At 49.4% G+C, this 24,664-nt stretch overlaps 1 protein-coding gene across 5 annotated transcripts in view; it reads right to left on the bottom strand.

The window, feature by feature from the left end:
* The window catches only part of GRIK5 (glutamate ionotropic receptor kainate type subunit 5), an 81,270-nt gene that overhangs the window by 22,341 nt on the left and 34,265 nt on the right, over positions 1 to 24,664 (bottom strand). For all 5 annotated transcript variants that reach the window (XM_021670400.2, XM_012461501.3, XM_021670399.2 and 2 more), the window contains 3 exons: positions 3,325 to 3,438; positions 3,025 to 3,134; positions 2,357 to 2,530 (listed from right to left, as the gene is read on the bottom strand). In XM_021670400.2, coding sequence (XP_021526075.1) covers positions 2,357 to 2,530; positions 3,025 to 3,134; positions 3,325 to 3,438 — 398 coding nt within the window. The remainder of the gene's footprint in view (positions 1 to 2,356; positions 2,531 to 3,024; positions 3,135 to 3,324; positions 3,439 to 24,664) is intronic.

The following is a 24,664-nucleotide window of genomic DNA, read 5'->3' as shown; positions in this document are numbered from 1 at the left end:
ATGAGATAGGAGGTTGGCACAAGATACAGGTCACAAAGACCCTGCTGACAAAATGAGTTGCAGCAAAGAAGCTGGCTAAAACCCACCCAAACTGAGATGGCCACGAGAGTGACCTCAGGTTGCCCTCACTGCTATACTCTCATTAGTGCCATGACAGCTTACAAATGCCATGGCAATGTCAGGAAGTCACCCTATGTGGTCTAAAAGGGGGAGGCATGAATAATCCACCCCTTATTTAGCATATCATCAAGAAATAACCATAAAAATGGGCAACCAGCAGCCCTCAGGGCTGCTCTGTCTATGTAGTAGCCATTCTTTTATTTATTTACTTACTTATTTATTACTTATTTACTTATTTATTTACTACTTATCTTGCTCTGTTGCCCAGGCTGAAGTATAGTGGTGAGATCTCAGCTCACTGCAACCTCCCTCTCCCAAGTTCAAGTGACAATTGGAGTAGCTATTCTTTTTTTTTTTTTTTTTTTTTGAGACGGATGCTTGCTCTGTCTCCCAGGCTGGAGTGTAATGGCATAATGACACAATCTCGGCTCACTGCAACCTCTGCCTCCCGGGTTCAAGCAATTCTCCTGCCTCAGCCTTCTGAGTAATTGGGATTGCAGGCCCCTGCCACTGCACCCAACTAATTTTTGTATTTTTTTAATAGAGATGGGGTTTTGCCATGTTGGCCAGGCTGGTCTTGAACTCCTGACATCAGGTGATCCACCCCTGTCGGCCTCCCAAAGTGCTGGCATTACAGGCATGAGCCACCATGCGGGGCCAGAGTAGCCATTCTTTTATTCCTTTACTTTCTTAATAAACACGCTATCACTTTATGGACTTGCCTGAATTCTTATGCAAGATCTAAGACCCCTCTATTGGGGTCTGGATGGAGACCCCTTTCCTGTAAAAGAATGACCATGGGTGAGTGAATTCTGTGGTGGGGAGGTGAGGAAGAAGTGTTCCTCAAGAAGGCCAGATACCTGGGGTTGCCCTAGAGAGGCTCCCAAGGGCCTTGAGGGTTGCGCTGGGCTTGGGCAGTGTTGAGGACCCCTAGGCATGGGGGAAAGAGTCTGGTCCTGGCCCTGACCCAGCCCGGCCCTGTCTCTAGCTGACACACAGTCTTTGGCAAGCCACTCCTTCTCTCTGGGTCTCAGTCTCCTAATCCGTAAACAGGGAGGATATTCCGTTTTAAGCATTCTCCTTGGCTTTCCGTGGTTCTCCTGAGGAACAGGAGGTGAGAAGAGTTGCAGGAACAGCAACCAAGTCCAGCTGCTATTTAAAGCCCAGGGTAGCAAATGTGGATGCTTACGGAGGCCAGGCCAGCAGGCGACTGCAGTGGGCAATGGGAACGGGGGTGGAAGGGAGCAGATTGTGACACCAGGCAGGAATGCCAGCCAAGTGCTGCTAGATCTCCCAGATTTTCAAGGAAAGCAAGAAATCTAAATTTGTGACTGAATTTGCTCAAAGTGTTGGCATCTAATTTCCAGTTTCTTAAAACTGTAGGCCAAGGCTGGGCGTAGTGGCTCAAACCTGTGATTCCAGCACTTTGGGAGGCCAAGGTGGGCAGATCACTTGAAATCAGGAGTTCAAGATCAGCCTGGCCAACATGGTGAAACCCCATCTCTACTAAAAACACATCTAGCCAGGAGTGGTGGCATATGCCTGTAATCCAAGCTACTCAGGAGGCTGAGGTAGGAGAATTGCTTGAGCCTGGGAGGTGAAGGCTACAGTGAGCTGAGATAGTGCCACCGCACTCCAGCTTGGGTGACAGAGGGAGACTCTGTCTCAAAATAACAACAACAACAACAAACCTGTTGTCCAGACACCATAAGCTGTGGGTGTCTGCTCTCTGATATGTAGTTTCTTGGAGCTTGGGACAGGGGCAAAGAAGTTCTGTCTGAGATACTGGGTCCCTGTGGGACTTTGAGAAAACATCTAGGCAGTGAAGGCTGTCCTGGCTCAGAGATTCTATGTCCCTATGACGACCAGGGCAATGTCCAAGACACGACACCAATCCTGTTATGATCGCACTCCTCCTGCCCACGCAAGGCTGTTGGGCTCACAGAGCACTCTTCCTTAGCAGCCTCAATGAATCCTTACAATCCTGAGATGTGGGTATCTTTCTCCCCATCTTTCAGGGAAGGACACTGAGGCAGGGGATGGGTGTGGCCTGGCCAAGCTCACACAGCCAGTGAGTGGCAGAACTGGAGCTCAGCTCCCCCAACCCCATTCTGAGTCACACACTTCTGCAGGGGAAAATGGGGAATCAAATCCGCCAGGCGATGCCCCAACCCATTCCAGGCCTCAGAAGCGTCCCTCCCCAGCCCCAAGCAGAGGCACATAGAAAGCTTCTCACCAGACTCCGCTGACACAGCGCGTGGACAGTGCCCGGGGCATGATCTCCGAGCCCTGCTGCATGAAGCCCCCCACGGGAAACCACAGGCTGTTGCCCAGCGTGTACTGGTTCTCCAGGATGTGGGGGCGCGCCCGCAGGCACGGGTGCGGGTTATACCACTCGTAGGGGCTCAGCCTGTGGAGAGACATGAAGCAGTGGACGGGGCCCAGGGCCCAGGTAGGGAGGAAAAGGAGAGAAGCAGAGGAAAAAGGTGAAATTACGGTGATCAGAAGGGGAAGAGATGGAAAAAAGGAGCAAGACGGACAAAGACACACAGAGAAGAGGCAGAGAGAGATGCACAGAGATAGAGACAGAAGAGGCAGAGAGATACACAGACAGAGATGCACAGAGAGAAATAGAGAAGGGAGGAGGCAAAAGAGGAAAGAGGCAGGAAGAGCAGGAAGGGGAGAGACCCAGACACAGAACCACAAAGTCCAAGTCAGAGCCACAAGAGGAACAATGAGACCCAGACACAGGGCACAAAATCAAGAAAGGAAGGCATAGATTGGAATCTGAGGCCCTGAAGGGAAGGCCAAGGACGGTTCCGAGAAAAACAGTGCAGGTTGGTCCCAGAGGCCCTGGCTTGTGCCTCCTCCAGCCCCTTCCTTCCCCATAGGCAGTAGACTCACCTGGCGGCCAGAAACAGGACACAGCTAACAGCCAGGTAGGCAAGAAGCATGAAGAGCCACACGGCAGGGGAGAAGGGGTCCAGGAAGGAGAAGTAACCGGGCTTGCGGCCCTACAGGGAAAGGGAGTGAGACCCATAGCCACCCCTGGCCTGAGCCTCGCACCCAGCCCCTGCCCCACCAGGGACCTGGGAACCTGACCGGCCCATCTGAGGTCCTAGGGGAGTCTGGCTCCCACTCATAGCCCCCTGCCCTGAGCCTCCATGCCAGGCCATCAGCCCACGGTCTCCAGCGGAACCATACCATGTGCACTCGGTAGAGGATGCTGATCCCCAGGGTCATGAAGGGCTTGGAAAAGTCGATGACCTTCTCTCGCTCAGCTGTGATGGTGAAGGCAGCCACAGCCAGGTCTGCCTTCTGCTGGAGGGGAAGCCAGGCAGGGGTGGAGGGGGGCAGAAGGGAAGACAGAAGTGGACAGTTAAAGAGAAATACATGGAGAGTGAACAACTGAGGGAGGCGAGAGAGAGAGAGGTAGGGAGGGGAAGGGGCCAGGAGCCTGCACTGACTCCAGGAGCCCACCTTGGGCCTGAAATCAGACCCTCATCACGTATCCATCCTCATCATCTCACGTCTCCAGGCACACTGACTCTGTCCCCAGGCCTCAACTGTGCCCCAACATCAAGGGCTGGGTGGGGATGGAAGGGTTCCCCAAACTCCAATTCAAGCAGCAACTTCTCCCTAGGGCCATAAAAGAGCCAAGGTCCTGAAGGGGCTGAGACTGACAGCACTCGAAATAACACAGTCCTGAATAGAACACAGAACAGGAAGAGAGGACGCAGGGCCCAGAAATGACCCCGGGTGAGGAGGAAGGGTGCAAGTCAGCGTCTATAGCAAGCGGAGACATAACCCAGGCCCTGGCTCAATGTACAGTTAGGGAGACAGGGCACAAGCCCAAAACAGCATCCTGGTCAGGAGATAACACCGGTACCAAAGCACAACCCTGGATGAAGGAGAGACAACCCAGGCCCAAAACTTTGACTAGAGTCAGAAATAGATGGCACAGGACCCAAATACAAACCCAAGGTCAGTGAGAGATGGCACAAAAGGTAACCACGAGGTAGAGAGAAGTGGCACAGGCTGAAAACAAAACCCAATGTCAAAGGGAGAACAGACAGGCCCACTGTGAAATCCAGGGTTGGGGAGAGAGGACATAGACCCCAAAGATGACCCCAAACAGAGAGGGAGATGGCACAGGCTAAACAGCTAAAGCCAGGTAAGGGAGAGATGGCACCAGCCTCAATATAGCCGCAGAGCAGAGCGAGACAGCATAGCCCTGAAAGCATCATCCAGAGGCGGTGGTGTGGCAGGGGCCCAGAATGTGGATTCGGAGAATCTCTCTGGGAATTCCTGGGTGTTGAGCGTAGGGAGCTTCTATCCCCTTTCTTGTACACTTGCCACTTTTATGACTAATACATGAATCGTCATGGGAATCGTCACAGCTAATGTAGGACTCCAATTATTTTAAGCACCCACTGGGGGTCTGTTCTGGCAAGGCCATGCGTAGTGGCCACATTCTCATTTCAGAGAGGAGGAAGCAATGGCCTTTCAGGTGGACTCCAGTCCTGGGGCCAGCGCTCAAGACCCCACTTCCTCCTGAAAGCCTAAGGGACCCCCATCCTTTGTTCCCACACTGGCCTCCTCCTCACTCACTCATGGGGCCATCCCTTGGGCCAGACACCTGCCTCTTGCTAGGCTAGGCAAGGACAGCAGCTCTGCTCCCAAAACACTCCTCAGATCTGTTCATTTCTTTATACCTCCACCACCCAGGCCCGGGTCACTGGTATTTCACTCCTGACCATAGCACTGGCCACCTCACCGGCACCCCCTGCTGCCACTCATAACCTCCCAATCCATTCCCCACATATAAGCTAAGGGGGCAGTCTCCTGTTTAAAACCTGCTATGGCTTCCTCCAGCACCTAAGACAAAATCCTCTCATGGCCAAGAGGCCCTGGCGACCTGGGGCTCAGCTGCCCGGCCAGCCTCCCCTCACATCCTCTGTCTTGCCAGCTCTGCTCCAGCCATGATGGCCTGTTCTTTCCTTAACACAGCAGGCTTATGACCACCTCAGGGCCTTTGCACATGTTCTCCCCCCAGCTCTTCTTCCCCATTCCAGGCTCCCATCACACCCACTTCTTCAGCCCTCCCCAAAGCAGCCTCCAGACCACCTCACCCCAACCCCAGCTTCCTCTCTCACATTCCCCATGGCCCCTTTTTTTCTTTTTTTTGTGGAGACAGAGTCTTGCTCTGTCATCCAGGCTAGAGTGCAATGGTTCTATCTCATGTCACTGCAACTTCCACCTCCCAGGTTCAAGCGATTCTCCTGCCTCAGCCTCTCAAGTAGCTGGGATTACAGGCACATGCCACCATGCCCGGCTAAGTTTTGTAATTTTTGTAGAGATGGGGTTTCACTGTATTCGTCAGGCTGGTCTCAAACTCCTTGACTTCAGGTGACCTGCCCACCTTGGCATCCCAGAGTGCTGGAATTATAGGCGTAAGCCACTGCACCTGGCTCCATCATCCTGTTCTTAGCACGAATGGAGATGGCCTTGCTTGGGTGCTTGGTAATGGGCTGTCTTCATCCCATTACAGGTTCCTTGCCTATCTGGCTCAGTGGGGCAGCCTAGAGCCTGCAAAGAACAGGTTCCCAACAGATCCTGTTCTGGTTTGACCAAGTGTAGCCTTTCTGAATGGCATCCCAGGCAGCCAATGCCTCCCCCACCACATTCCTGGGCTACTCACCACCCCTCTCTCTTGTGCTAGCTTCTTTCTGGCTATGCCTGAGGTGCCCATCTACCCTGCAGAGCTGGATCCCATCCATCCCTCCAGGGACCCTCATGCCTTCACTCTACTAGGATGCCTTTCATGAACCCCTACTCCCTGGATACCACTTGATCTCAACCCCTCACTCAATTTGGAAAATATCTGTTTCTTCTCTGCCTCTGCTGCTAAACCACAGGCGTTCCAGAGACAGGGCCAGCTGGACATGTCATATGTCTCTGGCAGCACTCGGGGGCCAGCTCAGAGCAGGATCTGCTGTGTCTCATGTCCCATCCACCTCTGCTGAAGCCCAGGAATGTGGCTGCTTCCTCTGGGGCCCTCCCAGATGCTCCCAGATGCAGAGACCTCTTCTTCCCTGGTGCCACAATGGAACCTCACGCAGTCAGATGCTCACACACCCAGCACTTACCCCATGTAGTCACTGTCACAGGGTTTTCCCCAGAGTAGCTTGTTTGGTCCCCAGAGCAACCCAATGCAGAGGGACCTCCATTCCCACCATTCTACACATGAAGAAACTGAGGCACAGAGACTAAGTATCTTGCTCTAATTGACCCCTGGATTTGGAACCACTACCCTCCTAGGGGCTTTATCCGCCTGCTGCCCTGGTCCCTCCGTGGCTGGGGGTGTCTGAAGTCAGGCCCAGGTAGGTGACTCCTCCCTGGATCCCAGGGAGTTTAAGAAATGAGGGCTGCCTGATCAGAGGAGTCAGTGAGTCTTCGAACCTCTGGCCAACATGGCAGTGGCAGCAGCCTCCACCCGCTCCCTGACACTGCTCCACATCCAGTCTTCCATCCAGTACCATCCCAGGCAGAAGCATGGGGTTCTGCCTCTACCCCACCCCTCACTGCATCCATCCTCAGCCTCCCCGATTTTGACCCCTAAACACCTCTGGAACTGAGTCACTGTCCTCTGCCACCATCGCCCACATCTGCCTAGGCCACCATCTCTGACTGAATAGCTAGTCTCTGCCTCCCAGGACACACAGCCTGCACCCCCAGAGATCCCAACATATGACAGTCTGGTCACAGTACTCCCCTGCTTAGATTCTGCAATGGGCAGGGCACAGTGGCTCATGCCTATTAACCCAGCACTTTGGGAGGCCGAGTCAGAAGGATTGCTTGAGTCAAGAGTTCAAGACCAGCCTGGGTAATGTAGTAAGATCCCATTTCTACTAAAACTAAAAATAAATAAATTATGCAATGACTCTGCTTGTTCTTATTTTTATTTTTAGAGATAGGGTCTCACTTTGTTACCCAGGCAGGAATGCAGTGGTGCAATCATAAGTCACTGCAGCCTTGGACTCCTCAGGTGATCCTCCCACCTCAGCCTCCTGAGTAGCTGAGACTACAGGTGTGTGTCACTATGCCTAATTTTGTTTGTTTGTTTATTTATTTATTTATTTTTGAGACAGAATCTCACTCTGTCACCCACACTAGAGTGCAGTGGCGCAATCTCTGCTCACTGCAATCTCTGCCTCCCAGGTTCAAGCTATTTTCCTGCCTCAGCCTCCCAAGTAGCTGGGATTACAGGCACATACCACCATGCTTGGCTAATTTTTGTATTTTTAGTATAGACATGGTTTCACCTTGTTGGCCAGGCTGGTCTCGAACTTCTGACCTCAGGTGATCCACCCACCTTGGCCTCCCAAAGTGCTGGGATTACAGGCATGAACCACTATGCCCGGCCTAATTTTGTTTATTTCTTATAAAGACCAGAGTCTGGCTATGTTGCCCAGGCTAGTCTCGAACTCCTGGGTTCAAGTGATCCTCCTGCCTTGGCTTCCTAAACTGCTGGGATTACAGGCATGAGACACAGCACCTTGCTCTTATTATTATTACTACTATTGGTTTTGTTTTGTTGTGTTTTGTTTTTGAGACCAAGTCTTGCTCTGTAGCCCAGGCCAGAGTGCAGTGGCGCGATCTTGGCTCACTGCAACCTCTGCCTCCCAGATTTAAGCGATTCTCCTGCCTCAGCCTCCTGAGTAGCTGGACTACAGGCGCATGCCACTACACCTGGCTAATTTTTTACTTTTAGTACAGATGGGGTTTCACTATATTGGCCAGGCTGGTCTCAAACTCCTGACCTCAGGTGATCCACCTGCCTCGGCCTCCCAAGGTGCTGGAATTACAGGCCTGAGCCACTGTGCCTGCCCCTATTTTTATTATTATTCTTATTATTGGAGATGGAGTCTCACTCTGTCACCAGCCTGGAGTGCAGTCACGCAATCTTGGCTCACTGCAAACTCCACCTCCTAGGCTCAAGCAATTCTCCTGCCTCAGCCTCCTGAATAGCTGGGATTACAGGCGCACACCACCATGCCCAGCTAATTTTTGTATTTTAGTAGAGACAGAGTTTCACCATGTTGCCCAGGCTGGTCTCAAACTCCTGACCTCAGGTGATCCACCCGCTTCGGCCTCCCAAAGTGCTGGGATTACAGGCGTGAGCTGCCGCACCCCACTGCTTTGTTCTTAAACTGTCATCCAAATGCCTCACCTGGCCTGATGAGGCCCTGACCACATCTATCACCCCAATAAGACCATGCTCCACACCTGTTCCCCTTATGAGACCATGCCTCACACCTGGCCTCAAAATGTCCTGCACCATCCAATCCCCACAGCCTCACCCCCTACCATCTTGCTCTGTCCCACACTGCAGCCATGCTGCCCTTTCCATTTGCTCATTCTTTCATTTATTTACCTGCTTGACAAATATTTGTGGAGCAATCTCCACTAGCCCAGCACAATTCTAGCTTTGGAGATACGGCAGTGAATAGAAACATACAATGTCAGGTAGCGACAAGTACTGTGATGAAAAATCAAGCAGGCAGCAAGAGAGACTGGAGGGAGATGCTGTTTTGGGTCCACTCCCCACTGTTGCAGGGTGGGGGAGTTCTTATTTGAATAGCAACATGAAGGAAGTACAGAAAAAGCAGAAGACCTAGGGGGAGGGTTCCAGGCTGAGGGATCAGCAGGTTCAGTCCCTGAGGTGGGAAGAGACTTGCAGTGTCCAGCAAGGCTGGAGCAGAATAGGAAGGGCAGGGAGGGCAGCAGGGTGGGGCCCAGAGCCTGGCAGGGCCTTGCGGGCCACAGTAAGGGGTCTGGATTCTGCACCTTGGGCAATGGAGGACATTGCATGAGGATGTCATATAGGAAGGCGTTAGCAGAGGGTGACATGATCAGACCACAGGTGCAAGAGTAGATGTGGGAACCAGGGAGCCCACTGCAGATGACCATGGAGGTGCTGGGGGCAGACTAAGTGGCAGTGGTGGTGGTGGAGAAAGACAGTGAGATTTGGGTTTCATCTGAAGGTAGGATAGAAGGATCCTAAATGGTGCAAGTTCCTCCTAAGCTCCTCCCAGAGCCTTTGGATCCCCCGTCCCTCCTCCTACTCACTTTTCATTTCTAGAAGAAAGGCTATTTGTTTTTGTTTTTCAAACAGGATCTCGCTCTAGCCACCCAGGCTGGAGTGTAGTGGTGTGAAAATGGCTCACTGCAACCTCAAACTCTTGGGCTCAAGTGATTCTCCTACCTCAACCTCTTGAGTAGCTGGGACTACAGGTGTGTGCCACCATGCCTGGCTAATTTTCTTATTTTTTGTAGAGATGGGGGTCTCACTATGTTGCCCAGGCTGGTCTCAAACTCCTTGGCTCAAGCAATCCTCCCACCTCTGCTTCCCAAAGTGCTGGGATTACAGGTGTGAGCCACCATGTATGGCAAAAGACCTATTTCTTAGAGATGACTTTTCCACCCTGACATATATCCTCCAGCCCCTACCCTGACAGGCCCTCTCACAGTTATTTAATCTCTGAAGTGAAATCAGGAAGAATTTGAATGACAAGTCACCTGCAATGATGGAGGGGTCATCTAAATGCCCCAAAGCCAATCAAAGCACTTGTGATAGTCCCTCAGCTCCCAACCCATCCTGCACATCCTGTTCTGTGCAAACCATATTCCTACTTTGCCTGCTGCGCCCTGCCAGGCTCTGCCAATAGGGGGCACAGGAGGGAGGTTGAAAGATGGAAAAGGGAGAAGGGATTGCTCCTTCCTATCTCCTCTCCCACCCCAGCTGCCTTCCACACCCCCTGGCAGCATCGGTCCTTCCTCCTGGCAGCAGATGAATCTGTGTGCAGCTTCCCAACATCTACAAACCAGTCTCATCCAGACCCTCTCCAGAACCCAACACCAGCTGCGAGCACCTCTCCTCAGGGTCTCACTTTCAGTTCCACAGAGCCCTTCCTCTAAGTTTCTAAAAGTTTCAGTTCTTTCTTCCTTCAGAACTAGGGATGTGGCCACTTCCTGCCATGATACCTCCATGACACCTGAGAGTGAGAGTTGGGAAAGCTATGGCCTTTGGGCCAAGTCCAGTCCATCTGCCTGCCTTTGTAAATAAAGTTTTACTGGAACACAGCCACGCCCACTGTATTGTACATGACTGCTTTCCATACAACAGAAGAGCTGAGGAGTTGTGACAGTAAGGCCTTAAAGCTGAAAATACTTACACTCTGGCCAGAAAAAGCTGACTAGGCCGGTGCAGTGGCCCATGTCTATAATCTCAGCACTTTGAGAGGCCAAGGAAGGAGGATTGCTTGAGGCCAGGAATTCAAGACTAGCCTGGGCAACAGTGAGACTCCGTCTCTACAAAAATGTTTAAGAATTAGCTGGGCATAGGGCGGGCACAGTGGCTCACGTCTGTAATCTCAGCACTTTGGGAGGCCAAGGAGGGTAGATCACTTGAGGTCAGAAGTTTGAGACCAGCCTGGCCAACATGGCGAAACCCTGTCTCTACTAAAAATACAAAATTATCCAGGCATGATGGTGCATGCCTGTAGTCCCAGCTACTCAGGAGGCTGAGGTGGGAGGATCACTTAAACGCGGGAGGCAGAGGTTGCAGTGAGCCAAGATAGTGCCACTGCACTCCAGCCTAGGAGACACAGCAAGATTCCACCTCAAAAAAAAAAAAAAAGCATTAGCTGGGAGTGGTGGTGCATGCCTGTGATACCAGCTACTCAGGTGGCTAAGGCGGGAGGATTCCCTGAGCCCAGGAGGTCAAGGCTGCAGTGAGCAGTGATCACATCACTGCACTCCAGCCTGGGTGACAGAGCAAGACCCTATCTCAAAAAAAAGATACAACGCTGCTGCTCTCTGACTTGGAGTTCTTTTACCCTCCAATTATATAGTAAATAACTTTATAGAGAAAATAATTCCTGGCCGGGTGTGGAGGCTCATGCCTGTAATCCCAGCACTTTGGAAGGCCAAGGTGGGCAGATCATGAGGTTAAGAGATAGAGACCATCCTGGCCAACACGGTAAAATCTCGTCCCTACTAAAACTACAAAAATTAGCTGGGCGTGGTGGCACACACCTGTAGTCCCAGCTACTTGGGAGGCTGAGGCAGGAGAATTGCTTGAACCCATGAGGCAGAGGTTGCAGTGAGCCAAGATCACGCCACTGCACTCCAGCCTGGTGACAAAGTGAGACTCCACCTCAAAATCATCATCATCATCATCATCATCATCATCATCATCATCATCTTCCTTCAAATGCCATGCGTGGCTTTTGTCTCCTGGACTGGCTGATGCAGAAATTATAACACCTAGGTCACAATGGGAGCTTGGGCTGTATGGTCACTCATGGAGATGGGCAGGTGTTCGGTCTCTAGGAGTCTAGCAGGGCCCAGGAACAAACCAGGAACAGTTTTTCTCTTTTTTTGTTGTTGTTTTTGAGACAGGGTCTCACTCTGTTGCCCAGGCTGGAGTGCAATGGTGTGATCACAGCTCACTGTAGCCTCAACCTCCTAGACTCAAGCAATTCCCTCCCACCTCAGCCTCCCAAGTAACTGGAACCACAGGCATGCACCACTACGCTCAGCTAATTTTTTAGTTTTTCTAGATACAGAGTCTCCCCATGCTTCCCAGAAGTCTCGAACTTCTGGGCTCAAGTGATCCTCCCAAAGTGTTGGTATTAAAGGTGTGAGCTGCTGCACCCAGCAAGGAGCAGTTTCTCAAAAGGTGAATACTTACTGCAGAAGAGGGCACAGGTCTACTTCAAAACCCTAAAAGTCTGCACCATGAGCTAGCCACTGGTGCCTGCTCAAGGTTCCATATAGCATTCCTATTTACCATCAACACTTTGTGAATGAATCTCTGAATGTGCTGGTCACATCAGCTCACCTGCAGCCTAGACTGGCTGCAGAGTCTTTGAGGCTCTGGACCTCATCCTAAATGAAAAGCCTTACGGGGTGTTGGGAAAGTAAATGGATTAGAGTAGCACATCCCAATGTGGTATAAGTTGCCACTAAAATCCAAAACGCCCACCAAATGTCACAGCGTCAATCAAACAGTACCCCCTCCTCAGCGGTCTGAGTCTCAGCTCTGTGGGGCCCCTCCTCTGAGCTTCTAAGTTTTCATCTTTTCAAACTCTTCCCCTCGTCCCCTAAGGACTAAGTGTGGTAGCTGCTTCCTGCCGTTGCTACTGCCATAACCTTAGTCTTCTTTTTACCCTTTAAGTTAGCTGGTTAACAACTTTACATCCACTTAACAATTCTTTATACTAAATGCTCTCTGTTCAAATAACTGATATGATTCTATTCAAGTAACTGGTGCTGGGTGTTGGTTTTGGTTTTTTTCTTTTGAGACAGTCTTGCTGCTGCCCAGGCTGGATTGCAGTGGTGCGATCTCGGCTCACTGCAATGTCTGCCTCCTAGATTCAAGTAATTCTTTTGCCTCAGCCTAACGAGTAGCTGGGATTACAGGTGCGTGCCACCACGTCTGGCTAATTTTTATATTTTTTAGTAGAGACAGGGGTTTCACTATGTTGGCCAGGCTGGTCTCGAACTCCTAACCTCAGGTGATCCACCCATCTCAGCATCCCAAAGTGCTGGTAGGTGCGAGCCACCGCATCCGGCCCAGGTTTTGTTTTCGTTTTTGAGACAAAGTCTTGCTCTGTTGCCCAGGCCAGAGTGCATTAGTATGATCATAGCTCACTGTAGTCTTGACCTCCTAGGCTCAAGTGATCCTCCCACCTCAGCCTCCCGAGTAGCTGTGACCATAGGCATGTGCCATACCCCGCTAATCTTTTTTTTTTTTAATGTTTAGTAGAGATGAGGTCCTCCTATGTTGCCCAGGCAGGTCTTGAACTCCTGAGCTCAAGAAATCCTCCTGCCTCAGCCTTCTAAAGTGCTGGGATAATAGGCATGAGCCACTGTGCCTGGCAACCGCTGCTGTTTTATATCCAGAATGGACCCTGCCAGACTGTCATCTATAGGGTAAGTTTAATGCCAACCACACTTACTCAACTACTTCCTGCTCATCAGATCTGATCAGCATAATGTTGTCAATGTGGAGAACCAGTGTGAGGCTATATGGACTGTAGAGTTAAAGTTCTTTGCAGCCTAAATCAGGACAGAAAGTGGGAAAGTTGATGTCACACTGAGCAAGACTGTGAAGATGTGAACCCTTGGCTTCTGATAGTCCTTGGAAATTGGTATGGAGAAAAAAGCATCTGTCATGTTAGTAGCTCACACCAGCTGCCAAGGGCTGTGCTGACTTGCTCCATTAGAGAAACTTCATTTGGGACAGCAACTGCAATTGGAGTCACCCCTGATCATGTTGACAGTAATCCAAAGTCATTCTTCCAAAATCCATCTGCCTTCTGCACAGGCCAAACGGGCCAGCTGAACAGGATGGGATCAATACCCCTGCTTCTTTCAAGCTGTTAATGATGACACTAATCTCCACAATTTCCACAAAGGATAGAGAATTGCTTTTGAATTACTATTCTGGGAAAGACGGGGAGTTCTAGGAGCTTCCACATGGCTCTTTCTACCATAATGGCCCTGACTTCATGGGTCAGTGTGCCAATGTGGGATTCTGCCAGCTACCATGTGTGTCTATTCCAATTATACAACCAGTAACTGGGAAAACACAGGGTGGGACCATGGCCCTGTCAGGCCCCTTCTGAGTTAACCTGGGCTCAGAATTCCATCGATCACTTGATCACATAAGCCCCACTGTGGTCTACCAGTCAAAGCAGGAAAAATCAAAATGATGTGCCATCCATGAAAATGACAGGGAGTTGTCTAAATAGCTAAAAGCCAATAAAAACACTCAATGCTAAGAAGGAGCCTGTATAGAAACTGTTGTAGTCTTTCTGGAAAATAATTCAACAAAATATCACAAAAGTCACAAAAAGGGTCTTTTTTTCCACCCAGTTATTCTATTCAGAGGACCAATCCTAAGAAAATAGCCTACAATGCAGGCAAAGATTTGTACATAAAGACGCTTGTTGGCCAGGTGCAATGACTCATACCTGTAATCCTAACACTTTGGGAAGCCAAAATGGGTGGACCACTTGGGCCCAGGAACTCAAGACCAGCCTGGGCAATGTAGTGAAAACCCATCTCTACAAAAAATACAAAGAAGTTAGCCAGGCATGGTGGGGTGCACCTGTAGTCCCAGCTATTCAGGGGGCTGAGATGGGAGGATCACCTGAGCCTGGGAAGGTTGAGACTGCAGTGAACTGTGATGGCACCACAGCACTCCAGCCTGGGCAACTGAGTGAGAACGTATTCTCAAAAATTAAAAGAAAAGTTGTTTGTTAACGGTTATTTACAAGGGCACAAACAATAAAAACACCTGGAAACAACTAGTTATGAAAAATGGCTAAATAAATTATGGTACATCCACGTGGGATTACTAGTATGCAGCCAGGTAACATTGTGTTTAAGGTTAAAACAATAAGATATTATATTTGGCCTTTCAGATGTGCAAAGATTTTATTTTAAAGACTGATAACACCGACTGTTGACAAGAGTATGGGAAATTTCACATTCTCATGCACTTTTGGTGGGAATATAAATTGGTGAAGCCTTTTTGAACAGCCATTTGGCAGTATACACTTGGAAAAAATTCATACCCTTTGACCCAGCACTTTCACTTCTTGGAATGTGTCCCTCAGGAACACTCCCACCAATCCACAGGCCAAGTTTATGGTGACACTGGCTATGCTAGCAAAACTGGAAGCCATCCAAATAGCCATCATAGCCATCAATAGGGGATATGGTAAATAATTCATGCTGAAAAACACAATGGAATCCATATGTCTTCACCTGAATTTCAAGCAGGCATCTCAAATGATCCGTGCCCAGAGAAAACTCGTCCCAGCCCCACCAAACTGCTCCTCCCATGTCCTCCTCATAGCGGAAACTGGCCTCACCATTCACCAGCTGCCCTGGCCAAACCCCATAGTCACCCTGATTCCTCTCTTCCTCTTATGCACATCCAAACTGGCAGCATGCCTGACACAGCTGCTACTCAAACCAAGGCAACATCTTCTCTCATCCACACCTTCCAATAGCCTCCTAAATGGACCGTTCTGTTTCTACTCTTATCCCACTAAGGTGTGTTTCAAGACAGCAGCCAGTGTAATCTCTTTTTTTTTTTTTTTTTTTTTTGAGATGGAGTTTCGCTCGTTACCCAGGCTGGAGTGCAATGGCGCGATCTCGGCTCACCGCAACCTCCGTCTCCTGGGTTCAGGCAAGTCTCCTGCCTCAGCCTCCTGAGTAGCTGGGATTACAGGCATGCACCACCATGCCCAGCTAATTTTTTGTATTTTTAGTAGAGACGGGGTTTCACCACGTTGACCAGGATGGTCTCGATCTCTTGACCTCGTGATCCACCCACCTCGGCCTCCCAAAGTGCTGGGATTACAGGCGTGAGCCACCGCGCCCGACCATCATTTTTAAATGATTTAAAAATTAGATCCTGCTGGTTGATGCATACAATGGAATACTACTCAGCCATAAAAAGGAATGCAGTATTGGTTTATGCCATGATGTGGATGAACTTTGAAAAGCTGGAAACATCATGCCAAGTGAAAGAAGCCATGCACAAAGACCACATATTGGATGATTCCATTTATGTGAAATATCTGTAATAGGTAAACCCATGGAGACAGAACGACAGGTGGTTGCCAGGGGTTGGAGTAGCAGCGATGGAATGGGGAGTGACTGCTTCAGGGGTATGAGTTTTCCATGGGGTTATGAAGATGTTTTGGAGCTAGACAGCAGTAGTGATTGCACAACATATGACTGTACTAAATGCCACTGAACTGCACTCCTTAAGGTGGTTAATTTTACGTGACATAACTTTCATCTCAATAAAAAGGAGAAAAAAAATTGATCAGGCTGGGCACAGTGGCTAGTGCCTGTAATCCCAGCACTTTGGGAGGCTAAAGCAAGTGGATCATTTGAGGCCAGGAGTTCAAAACCAGCCTGGCCAACAAGGCAAAACACTGTCTCTATTAAAAATACAAAAATTAGCCAGGCATGGTGGTGTACGCCTGTAATCCCAGCTACTTGGGTGGCTGAGGCACAAAAATTGCTTGAACCCAGGAGGTGGAGGTTGCAGTAAGCCATGATCATGCCACTGCACTTGAGTCTAGGCTACAGAGTGAGACTCTGTCTCAAAATAAAATAAATAAAATTAAATATCATGGCACATTCCTTGCTTAAAACTTTCCAGTGGCTCTGTAGCACAATAAAAATAACAGCCAAGGACAGGCATGATGGCTCACACCTGTAATCCCAGCACTTTGGCAGGTCGAGGCAGGTAGATTGCTTGAGCTCAGGAGCTAATTTTTTTCAAGACCAACCTAGCCAACATGGCAAAACCCCATTGCTACAAAAAATACAAAAGTTAGCCAGGTGTGGTGGAGTATGCCTGTAATCCCAGCTACTGGGAAAGCTGAGGTGGGAGGATTGCTTAAGTCTGGGAGGCTGAGGTTGCAGTGAGCCAAGATGGTACCACTACACTCCAGCCTGGGTGACAGAGCAAGACCCTGTTTCAAAAAATAAAAAATAACAGCTGCACTCCTTAGCAGTGACTGTGAGGCCCCGTGATGTGGGCCCTGCTCTCGGATCTCTCTACCTCTCACTGTCTCCCCTCAACCACACCTTTCCCCTCAAGTCTTTATACATATGTGGTCTACCTGGAGAACACTCTTCCCCCAGACCCATCCTTTCACTCAGCCAGTATTTACTGTGCTTCAGCTGAGTGTCAGATGGTTCTAGGCACTGGGGATGCAGAAGTAAGGAAAACAGACAAACTTCTGTCCTCGTGAAGCCCTCCCTGGTGGGTCTTCTCAGGACCGTCTTCCCCACCCCATTTAGATCTCTTTTCAAACGCTACCCAACCACCTTGTCTAAAACAGCATCCACACACCAGACATTTTTATCTCCTTACCTTGCTTCACCTGACACGATATTAATATATCCCCTGTCAGTTTCCCCGACTAGAACATCAGCAGTGGGGATGGGGGGTGGGGTGAGGTGGGAGGGAGGGGACAGGGAGCACGTCCGCTCAGTACACTGCTGCCCCCTAGTGGCCTGGATGGAGTGGGCGCAGAATAGCTGCTCAATAGTTTATTCAGTAAGTGAATGTAGCTGTTTTTAAAGATGAGGCAGATCTATGTGCACTAACATGGAAAGATGGTCAAGTTATAAGTAAAAAAAAAGCAAACTACACAACAGTAAGTGTAGCAGGATACCATTTTTGCAAAAATAAAAATTTAAGAAATGTAGGCCAGGCACAGCAGCTCACATCTGTAATCCCAGCACTTTGGGAGGGAAAGGCAGGCAGATCTGAGGTCAGGAGTTCGAGACAAGCCTGGTCAACATGTTGAAGCCCCCATTTCTAATAAACAATACAAAAAAATTTGCTGGGCACGGTGGCAGGCGCCTGTAGTCCCAGCTACTTCGGAAGCTGAGGTAGAAGATTTGCTTCAACCTGGGAGGCAGAGGTTGCAGTGAGCCAACACCGTGCCACTGCACTCCAGCCTGGGAAACAGAGCAAGACTCTGTCTCAACAAAATTAAGAAATTTAAAGAGGCACCTGTATTAGTGAATTCGTACGAAATAAGTTGGTGGAATATGGTCTCTGAGGTATGAGACCATTGTGCATATCCAGTGTTCCTGCTATTGGTACCATTTGGTGTTTTATCATTTAGTATTACATATATAAACAGAAAATAAAGGAGTTGCTTCTCACTTGCTTATGAAAATTTCTGATGGTTTGCAAAAATGCTTTTTTTGGATGCATATATACTTGCTATTGTGCAAAATGGGATTATACCTAGTACAAATCTGTTTTATAATCAGAAACACAGTATAATGTAAAATTTTTTAAGTGAGATGGACTTTATTTATATATTTATTTATTTATTTATTTATTTATTTATTTATTTTTGAGATGGAGTCTCGATCTTGTCACCCAGGCTGGAGTGCAGTGGCACGATATCTGTTCAGTGCAACCTCTCCTGGGTTCAACCGATTCTCTTGCCTCAGCCTCCTGAGTAGCTAGGATTATAGCTGCACACCACTATGCCCAGCTAATTTTTTTGTATTTTTAGTAGAGACGGGGTTTTATCATGTTGACCAGGCCGGTCTAGAACTCCTGACCTTGGGTGATCCACCCGCCTTGGCCTCCCAAAGTGCTGGGATTACAGGCATGTGCCACCACGCCCAGCCTATTTTTTTAAACAGGGTCTCACTCTGTCACCCAGACTGGAGTGCAGTGCACGATTGTGGCTCATTGAAGCCTCAACCTCCCAGGCTCAAGTGATCCTCCTACCTCAGCCTCCTGAGTAGCTGGGACTACAGGCGCACACCACCACACTTGGCTAATTTTTTTCAATTTTTGTAGAGACAGGGTTTCACCATGTTGCTGAGGCTGGTCTTGAACTCCTGGGCTCAAGCAATCCTCCCACTTCAGTCTCCCAAAGTGCTGGGATTACAGGCATGAGCTATTGCATCTGACCTGCTTATAATTTTTGATGCATATATACCCAATATTTTGGTGCAAAATGGGATTATACTTAGTGTAGTGTTTTATAACCTGAAACACAATACATGTAGAATTTCCAAATAACAAATAAGCATAAAAACAGGTATTCTGTAATATCTTCCTTCTCTGTACCAACCTATTTTTTGTTTTGTTTTGTTTTTTCAGAAATGGGGTCTTGCTCTGTTACCCAGGTTGGAATGCAGTGGCACAATCATAGCTCATTGAAGCCTTGAACCCCCGGGCTCAAGAAATCCTCTCATCTCAAGCCTCCTCCTAAGTAGCTGGGACTACAGGTATATGTCACTATGCCCGACTAATTTTTTAAATGTTTTGTAGAGACAGCATTTCGTCATGTTGCTCAGGCTGGTCTCGAGTGACTCTCCTGCCTCTGCCTCCCAAAGCACCAGAACTACAGGTGTGAGCCACCATGCCTAGATGTGTGTTTTTCACAATAAGTAAACATTTTAGAATTGGAAGACAAATACTACATGTCACTTGAAAATGCAATCTAGAGGACCTGATGCAACCCCCAGGAGCTAGGGTTGGATAAGAAATGTATGCAGGAAAGTTGAAATCCACCACCATGTGCTTAGCTGAAGAAAAACTGCTGGTGTATGTGTGTATGTGTGCATCTTCTTTTTTTAATTCTTTTTTTTTTTTTTGAGATGAGTCATATTCTGTTGCCCAGGCTGGGGTATAATGGCGCAATCCTGGCTCACTGCAAACTCTGCCTCCTGGGTTCAAGCGATGCTCCTGCCTCAGCCTGCTGAGTGGTTGGGATTATAGGCGCCCACCACCATGCCTGGCTAATTTTTGTATTTTTAATAGAGATAGGTTTCACCATGTTGGCCAGGCTAGCCTCGAACTCCTGACCTCAAGTGATCTGCCCGCCTCAGCCTCCTAAAGTACTGGGATTACAGGCATGAGACAATGCGCCCAGCGTGTGTGTGCATCTTCTATCAGATGAAGAGAACTGGGGACAACATTTCTAAAGCCTTCTTGACAGAGTCAGTCAACTGCCCATTACTCACTAATTTAATCACATACTCACTAATTTACCGGAAACCTACAGTGTCCCAGGCCCTGAGCTGGGGACACAGCTAAGTAGACAAGGCTCCCATCCCCAGGGTGTGGAGGCCACAGGTGAGGTGTGTGGGTATTATGTTGCTTATGATAGCATCTATGAGCTGTGCTGATCTCATCTGTCCCCTGTGATACCCCTTAAGTTAGGGGTATCACCACTTCCCATTTGAGGGGACACTGAGACTCAGAGGGGGCAGCCACCTGCCTGCAGGACACAAAACCAGTAAGGAGTAAGTCCAGATTTGAACCCAGGGCTAGCAGCCAACTCCAAAGCCCATGCATCTAACCACACTCACATACAGACTGCCACAAGAAAAATGACTGGCAGTAGTTACCACCTGTGAGCCAGGCATGTACCAGGTTCTGTGCAAATTCGCTCTCATTTAATTGCCTCAAAACCTACTGGTTGGGCGTGGTGGCTCATGCCTGTAATCCCAGCACTTCGGGAGGCCAAGGCAAGCAGATCACTTGAGGTCAGGAGTTAGAGATCAGCCTGGCCAACATGGGAAACCCCATCTCTACTAAAAATATAAAAATAGCTGGGCATTATGTTGTATGTCTATAATCCCAGCTACTTGGGAGGCTGAGGCAGAAGAATCGCTTGAACCCAGAGGCAGAGGTTGCAGTGAGCCGAGATCACACCATTGTACTCCAGCCTGGGAGACAGAGTGAGACTCTACCTCAAAAAAAAAAAAAAAAAAAAAAAAAAAAACCTCAGTGAGGGAAGTAACACTAGCCCCATTTCAAGAGAAGTGACTGAGGTTCAGAGAGATAAGTGGCTTGCCAGGGATCATGTGGGAACACTGGGGACCTGAAGCTGGCTCCTAACCAGTGCACTACTATACTGGATACCATGGTGGCCACCCAGACTCTGTTTCAGGAGAGGGGCACTCATTGCCTCAGCTACCCAGGGTGTAGGTGGCTGATGGCTCTCAGCTCTGTCAATGGAAGAGTGTCCCCTCCCCCAAAGTCCTGACTCTCACCAAAAGCAGCCTATGTCCAGGCTGCCACAGGGGGCGGTCCTTGATGGCTAGCCCAGCTCCAGAGCTGCCTGTGGGACGGCTAAGGCCCAGTTGTGACTGCAGCACAGCTCAACTCCTCTGCCCAAGTCTGCTTCCTTCCCTCCCATACAGGGCAGGTTTCCAGGGGCCACACCATCACACCTCCTGTCTGTACATCTCTGTCTCAGAGTTAACTTCCTGTGACCCTGACCTAAGATATCTTCTTTGCCCTTGAAGGCTAAGCTTTATCCTGAGGGCCTCAGGGGCTTCAGTTAAAGCATACAAGTGACAGCTCAGACTCACACTGTAGAAAGGTTCTACTGAAGGACAAGCTGGGGAGTGGAGAGACTCGAAGCCAAGAGGCCAATGAGGAGTCTGACAAGAGGGATGGGAGCTGAATTCATACTATGGCAGTGATGGCAGGGAGAAGGCCAATGCCAGCCATGGCCACTGGGTGGAATAAATGGGTCATAATTCAAGACTGGCCAAGGAGCCCTGTGCCTGGCCCAGGGGTGACTGGAGGGATGCTGGTGCCCCAGGCTGTCTCCCATCTAGAAGTCACTCAGTAGCTCTGGACCTCCCTGTGGGATGCCCACCTTGGTTCTCCTGGTCTAGCCATGTGGCCTGGACATGAAACCCTGGTGCCTCACTGTGTATTTGAGAAAATTGGGCTAATATCAGTCCTTCCCTCATTGGGTGGCCACAAGGAGTCAAAGATGGAGACAAGTCAGAAAGCTCAGACAGGACCCGGCACAGCATGCCACTCCATCAATGTACTCCTGGTTTCCCAGATTCCTGGCTGAAGGGCTGAAAAGGGCACAGGCCTTAAGTCAGACACACCTGGCTATAGCCCTGTGCTTCAGGGAGTCCAGATTCCACACTGGGCAGTGATCCTCGGGCCATGAAGGACTGTTATGAGAATTATGTTAAGTAACACTTGAAAAGCTCCTTGCACATGGTGTAAAATCAACAAATGACAGCTGCTGCTGTTGTGATGATGGTGGTGACTATTCCAGTACAGCTTGGCTCACTCGGCTATCCCACAGTGGTGCAAGGCTAAGCCTCGCCTACCCTTCATGCTCCAGCCAGCTCCTCCTCCAGTGTTCTCCTGGTAAATGTCATCGCCATCACCCAGCTGCCCAAGCCAGACACAGGAGGAATGCTCTCCCTTGTGTCCTCTCCTGCATCTCCCACCCCAGGCAGTCACCAAGCCCTGGTTCTCTTTAGCCCTTCCCCTAGTCTCTAGTTCTGATGTTCTCCCACCTGAGGCCCACCAGCTCATTCCTTATCTACTCACTGGTCTTCCTGTTACCACTTCTTCCCCCAACACCGGAGTCAATTCACTTGAGCCAGATCAAAACCCTTCAAGGGCGGCTGGGCTTGATGGCTCATACCTGTAATCCCAGCACTCTGGAAGGTCAAGGCAGGCATATCACCTGAGTTCAGGAATTCAAGACCAGCCTGGCTAACATGGCAAAACCCCATCTCTACTAAAAATACAAAAATGCTGGGTGTGGCGGTGCGTGCCTGTAGTCCCTGATACTCAGGAGGCTGAGGCAGGAGAATCATTTGAACCCGGGAGGGAGAGGTTGCAGTGAGCCAAGATCACGCCATAGCACTCCAACCTGCCTGGGGAGTAAAGCGAGACTCTGTCTCAAAAACAAAACAAAAACCTTCAAGGGCATCCCACAGGCCTTCTGCTGAGGCCCAAACCCTTTAGCCCGCTCAGTAAGAGCACATCGGGCTTGTTTACCATGGTATCCCCAGGGTACAGCACAGGGTTTGGTATACAGTAGGCACTCAACAAATACTGGCTGAATGGAAAATAGATGAATACACAAATCTATGTATGTGTTGGCCATGCTAGCATGAATAATAACAATAAAAATAATAAACATAGTGTAATCCCAGCACTTTGGGAGGCTGAGGTGGGAGGACTGCTTAAGCCCAGGAGTTCAAGACCAGCTTGGGCAACATGGCCAGACCCCGTCTCTACAAAAAAACACAAAAATTAGCTGGGCATGGTAGCATATGCCTATAGTCCCAGCTACTTGGGAGGCTGAAGTGGGAGGTTCACTTGAGTCCAGGAGGTTGAGGCTGCAGTAAGCCATGATCACACTACTATGCTCCGGCCTGGGCGATAGACCAAGACTCAGTCTCAAAGAGAAATACAAAGGACACACGCATACAGCACCTGTTATGCACCAGGCCCTGTTCTAAGTTCTTCATTGCATGTTGTTCTTCACAACAACCCTGTGTGCTATAGGGCTGTTATTCCCCAATTTTACAGTTGAACAAACTATAACCTAAAGAAACATTAAGCTCTTGTCTAAGGCCACACAATCAGTACACAGCAGAGCTAAGATTCAAACAGGACTCAGGACGACAATCGACAATCGTAGTCAACCACAGACACTCCCAGCTGCTACACTTTGCTGGCCCCAGGCTCCAGATCCTCTCACCCGACCCTACTGAGTAGGCCCTGAGACACAAAGGTCAGACAACTGTAAAATAAGGACTGTTCCAGACTTCTCTGTTGGTGAAAAAAGGGCAATCACTTTAGAGTGACTTCAGGTGCAGGGCTACTCTCTTGGAGCCTGCTTATTTCTGGGATACCAGATTAAAGAAAATTTCTGAGCCTACAACTAAAGACCAGGAAACAGGTCAGGAGAAGCCTGTGCCCTCAGGTGAGCACAGAGCTGTCAGCTCTGTGACTCCTCATCTCCCTCATCTCCTGTCTCACCAGGGGGCCTCTTTGGGCTTTAAAATTCACCCTGGGCTGGGTGCAGTGACTCATACCTGTGATCCTAGCACTTTAGGAGGTGAGGTGGGCAGATCACTTGAGGCCAGGGGTTCAAGACCAGCCTGGCCAACATGACAAAACCCTATTTCTCCAAAAAATACAAAAATCAGCCAGGCATGGTGGCACACCTGTAATCCCAGCTACTCAGGAGGCCAAGACAGGAGAATCACTTAAACCTGGGAGGCGGAGGTTAAAGGGAGGCAGAGGTTGCTGTGGGCAGAGATCATGCCACTGCACTCTAGCCTGGGCAACAGAAGAGACTCTGACTCCAAAAAAATAAAATAAAATAATAATAAAATTCGCCCTGACCTTAAAACTCACCCTGGGGCAGAACTTTTCAAACCAGCTGGCAGCTTTATGGGGCAGCACCTCGGGGCTTGCCTATGGGGTCGGGTGGGGTGGGAAGCCCCCCTGCCATCTCCGCCTCCACCAGAGCAGCTCTGCTCTTGCCCAAGGTTCTGAAGGAGATTTCAATTGGAAAAAAAGTTCTGCTGTCAAAATAACTTTTGAAAGTCAGTGCCCTAAGTGATAAACGTCCTTGTCAAGCAAAGTGGCCTTCTCGTGTCTTCCCTGGTGATGTTCAGGGGTTGGATGCTGTAAATTCTGACATGAGAGAGAGAGGAGGGTGAAAATCTCTGATGAGCTTAGTCAGGTCTAATGTTAAGGCTGCCCTGGCTGCTCTGCACACCAGCTATGGGTGTGTCCTAACTGAGGACCTACTTGTTTCCCAGGGCACAGTCCTGCCTCTGGGCAGTTGTGCCCATAGTTTCTCCTGCTTGGAATAAAGAGAGAAACTACGTTTCAGTTCCCCACTCTGCCAAGCAATGTGTGAGGTACTTGTCCCTATTTCTTGTAACCCTCACTACAGACCTGTAAGGTATTATTATCCCCATCGTAGGAAGGGGAAAATTGAGGTTCAGAGAAGAGAAATGACACCTAAGGATTCAAATCCAGGATGGTCCGATGCCCAAAGATCCTTTCCACTGCACCCTTGCCTGCCACCTCCCATGGCCCTGCCTTCCAATCCTCTTCACCTGCAACCAAATCCTGCCCACGCTGAGGCCTCACTGGCTCCTCCAG

Source organism: Aotus nancymaae, unplaced genomic scaffold (genome assembly GCF_030222135.1).
Source record: "Aotus nancymaae isolate 86718 unplaced genomic scaffold, 86718_ANA_hifiasm-v0.15.2.pri h1tg000028l, whole genome shotgun sequence".
Lineage (NCBI taxonomy): Eukaryota > Metazoa > Chordata > Mammalia > Primates > Aotidae > Aotus > Aotus nancymaae.
This window is presented reverse-complemented; position numbering and strand designations above follow the sequence as displayed.